Below are 3,287 nucleotides of genomic sequence, written 5' to 3'. Positions count from 1 at the left end.
CCAGTTTCCATGTCTTGTAATCCGCGTCGATCTCGCATTCCGCGCCTATTTCCGCTAGCGTGCTAGGGCGGGTTTCCAGCAGACTCGTGCCTCAGGCAGTGCGCACGAAGGTGCGTTTTATAACCTTATTTAGTCGCGGTCTGTTCGAGCGCAGAAAAAGTAACTGGTTCGTTCTTACCGGGGTGTCGTTTTTTAGCGTTGGATCACATTCGAGCAATACTTTATTTAGCTTTACCGTAAGTTCTTTGCGGGCTGTGTTCACTAGCCCGGCCCTCAGTGGCAGCTGTGCTGTTCCGGCAAGCTGAGTTCGGTAGCAGCGCTCTAAGCAACTCGCCTTACCACACGCAGGTGGGGGTGCTATCACGACACCTAATGGAACCATCCTACTGTTTTGAACGCACGCGCAATCCGGAGCGTCGTCGGCCATGAGCGGCAGGAAGTGCTTGCTCGGCAGAGCTGGCGACGGTTGCTCATTGCAGTCATCACAACACACCGAAGAGTCTAGTCCTAGTGGCAAACTGTCGCCAAGCAAAGCGATACTATTCTGTGCAAAGAGCTTTGTACAATATCTCTATATCTGTGTGTTTTCCAAGGAGGGCATATGTCTTTAAATATACGGTTCACGGTACCCTAGAAAGCCCTCACCGTTCTTCTGTGTTGGAGAATCGCCGACGGCAGCCGTTTCTTCCTCTTCGTGTAGTTAACGCGATAAAACGAAAGCACAACAAAAGAGTGAATCTTTCTCGATATCTGTTTCTCCCTTCGCGTCCTTCTTCGACGGTTCGTGTTCTTAGGGATCAGTTGACACCCGCACTAGCGAGCAACGCACTCCAGGCTATTGAAACCTATCTGCGCCATCGTCGCTTGTCCTCTTGCCCGTCAACGGCAGCCACATCAACAATCACACCTCTCTGTTGCCTGTGTAGTAGCCTTGCAGATGTCTCCGGATCCGTGAACAAGGCACAGCCCTGCCTGACTGTAGGGAAGTCGTCGAGTTCCCCCGCAGCTGTGTAAACGCAGTCACACCCGTGTCTGCCTGTGCAGTAGTCGTCCAGTTCTCTCCTGAATGTAGAGGTCCCCGAGCTCTCTTCTTACTGTGGAGGGGTCACCATGCCCCCTCCTGACCGCCGGGGCACCGCGCCTGACTGTGGAGAAGTCACAGTGAAGTCTGAGTGTGCAGAAGTTGTCAGGCTCCCTTCTGGAGATGGCGAAGCTGTCGAGCTGTTTTGGGACTGTGAAGGAAAACCCGCAGTCGAATCTGACTCTGAAGAAGTTGTCAGGCCCCCTCCTGGGTGTGAAAAAGTCGTCGAGCTCCTTCCTGACTGCGGAGGCACGGCCGCTGTCGGGCCCGACTGGGGCAGAGCGGGCAGGCTCCCTCGTGACTGTGAAGCTGTCGAGCTCTCTGCAGAATGTGAAGAAACTGTCACGCTCGGGTCTGTCTGCGGAGTCCTGGTGGTGCCTGGCTGTGGAGAGATCGCAGCTATGTCTGGCTGTAAAGTTGTCAGAGTCCCTCCTGAGTGCAGAGACGTTATCCAGCTCTCTCCTGGCTGTTCAGAAAGAGTAGTGCTGGAGTATGCCTGTGGTATAAAAGTCGCCTTGTCCTCTTCTGAATGTTGTGGGGAAGTCCAGATCGTGCCTGCTTGCGAAACGATAGTAGTCGGAGGCGTCTCTGAGGGTTCTACAGTGGTGGTAGGTGCGTCAGCGGGAACTTTCCAAATCTCCCTCACAAGAGCACGCCACAGAAGCTCAACGTCCTTCCACTCCCGGTACTTGTGTCGGAAAACCGTCCACAGCTCCATAGGTAAATACAATTGATGGTCGATGCCATCGTAAGTGTATCCATCGACAAACCAGTTGTTAGCCTTCGGGTCCCACCACCTTCGTACGTTCCGCTCCCCGACCTTCTCTACTTCTGTCTGAGGTACTTGTAGCGCCTTGGTCAGTGACTCAAGCAGGTGGTGCTTCGGGTTCCTCTTGATGCATGCTTCCGTATACTGAGACAGGTGCAAGACGTGTTTCCTGCCTCTGTACGTGACGTTAATCGTCAACGTGCCTTCCATTGACTTCCCGCTATCCTCACACCAGCCTTTCCCTATATGTGTTACCAGGCGCCCATTCTCCATGGAACAGGTCACCGGCGGCGGCCCGGCTTTTGGAATCGCTTGGGGTTGTTTTTTTGCCAGGTTGTACAGAGATGTGAGAAACGACACCTGCTCTTCCTCCGTCGCCTTTTTCTCACTCCCTGACGTCAGAAAAAAACGGCTCAACCACGATCGCTCTTCCACTTCCTGTTGCTGCCCTCCCGTCGTCGGCGCTGGTGTGGTTTCCACAGCGATCGACTGCTGTCTTCCTCCGCCTCCCCAACCAAGCCAGTTAAACCAACCGCTCACCTGCTGCTTTGTTTGTGGTGCCGGTTGTTTTCTTGTCGCCGGTATAGTCGCTTCCGCTATACCCTCAGTCGACGACTGCGCAAATGTGGTCACAGAAGCTGTCGCTTGTCGGCGTTCGGCAGTTGTCGTCGCAGGTGGTGGTGCTGGAGTTGTTATGAACTGTTGCCTTTGAGGTCTCGCCTGTGTTGCCACCACCTTCCCCGACCGCCTCCCTTTCTCTTGCCCTTTCCTGCCTTTTCTTCCTCGATTGGTACTGGTTTTGCCCGGCCCCTGGCCTACCTTCGTCCCCTTTGCTCCTGCTGCCAATTTACCGTCGCCGTTTCTACCTTTTGTAGCCGGCAGTGATGTTATAGAAGTATCCGCAAGGTGGTGTCCTTCCTTCGCCGCCGACTGCCGCTCTCCTCCTGCCGCCTTCGATTGCCTTTCTTCTCCTCTTGTCGACTCTGATTCTCTTCCTGCCGTCGGTCCATGTCGTCCCCCTGTCGCAGCTTGTTGCGCTCCTGTCACCGATTCCCGGTGCTCCATCGTCGTCAATCCTTGTCCTTCTGCTGTGGCTGACGCTGTAGTTGAAGAGCCGGTAACTGATTGCTTGTGGTCGCCCGTCGGTTCTGGTGCTGTGGCTAAGGTAGTCGACCCGTGTCCCTCTTCCGTAGTCGGCTCTGATGTGGCCGAACCGGTGGCTGACCGTTGCTCTCTTTGGCCCGAGTGCGGACTGAGTGTGGGTGATGTGCTCAACTGAGAGACAACTTCCCCTCTTCCTGTCGTGGGCCCTGGAGTTGCTGCCGGAACAGTCGACTGCTGTTCCTTTGACGAATTACACGAACTGAGAAAGTCGCCCGAGATTCCTGTGTTCCTCTTTGATCTGCTTCCGGCTGCCGGCTGTTGTGTTTTTGCCTG

The 3,287-nt window shown here is 54.9% G+C and overlaps 1 protein-coding gene across 1 annotated transcript; it reads right to left on the bottom strand.

The window, feature by feature from the left end:
• Window positions 1-503: 503 nt before the first annotated feature.
• Window positions 504-3,287, bottom strand: CSUI_009919 (uncharacterized protein; the record flags this gene model as incomplete). Its single annotated transcript, XM_068070028.1, has 1 exon — window positions 504-3,287. A coding segment is annotated over one exon (2,196 nt), but the record flags the coding sequence as incomplete, so codon positions are not given.

Source organism: Cystoisospora suis, assembly GCF_002600585.1.
Source record: "Cystoisospora suis strain Wien I chromosome Unknown contig_6325, whole genome shotgun sequence".
NCBI classification, from domain to species: Eukaryota; Apicomplexa; class Conoidasida; order Eucoccidiorida; family Sarcocystidae; genus Cystoisospora; species Cystoisospora suis.
This window is presented reverse-complemented; position numbering and strand designations above follow the sequence as displayed.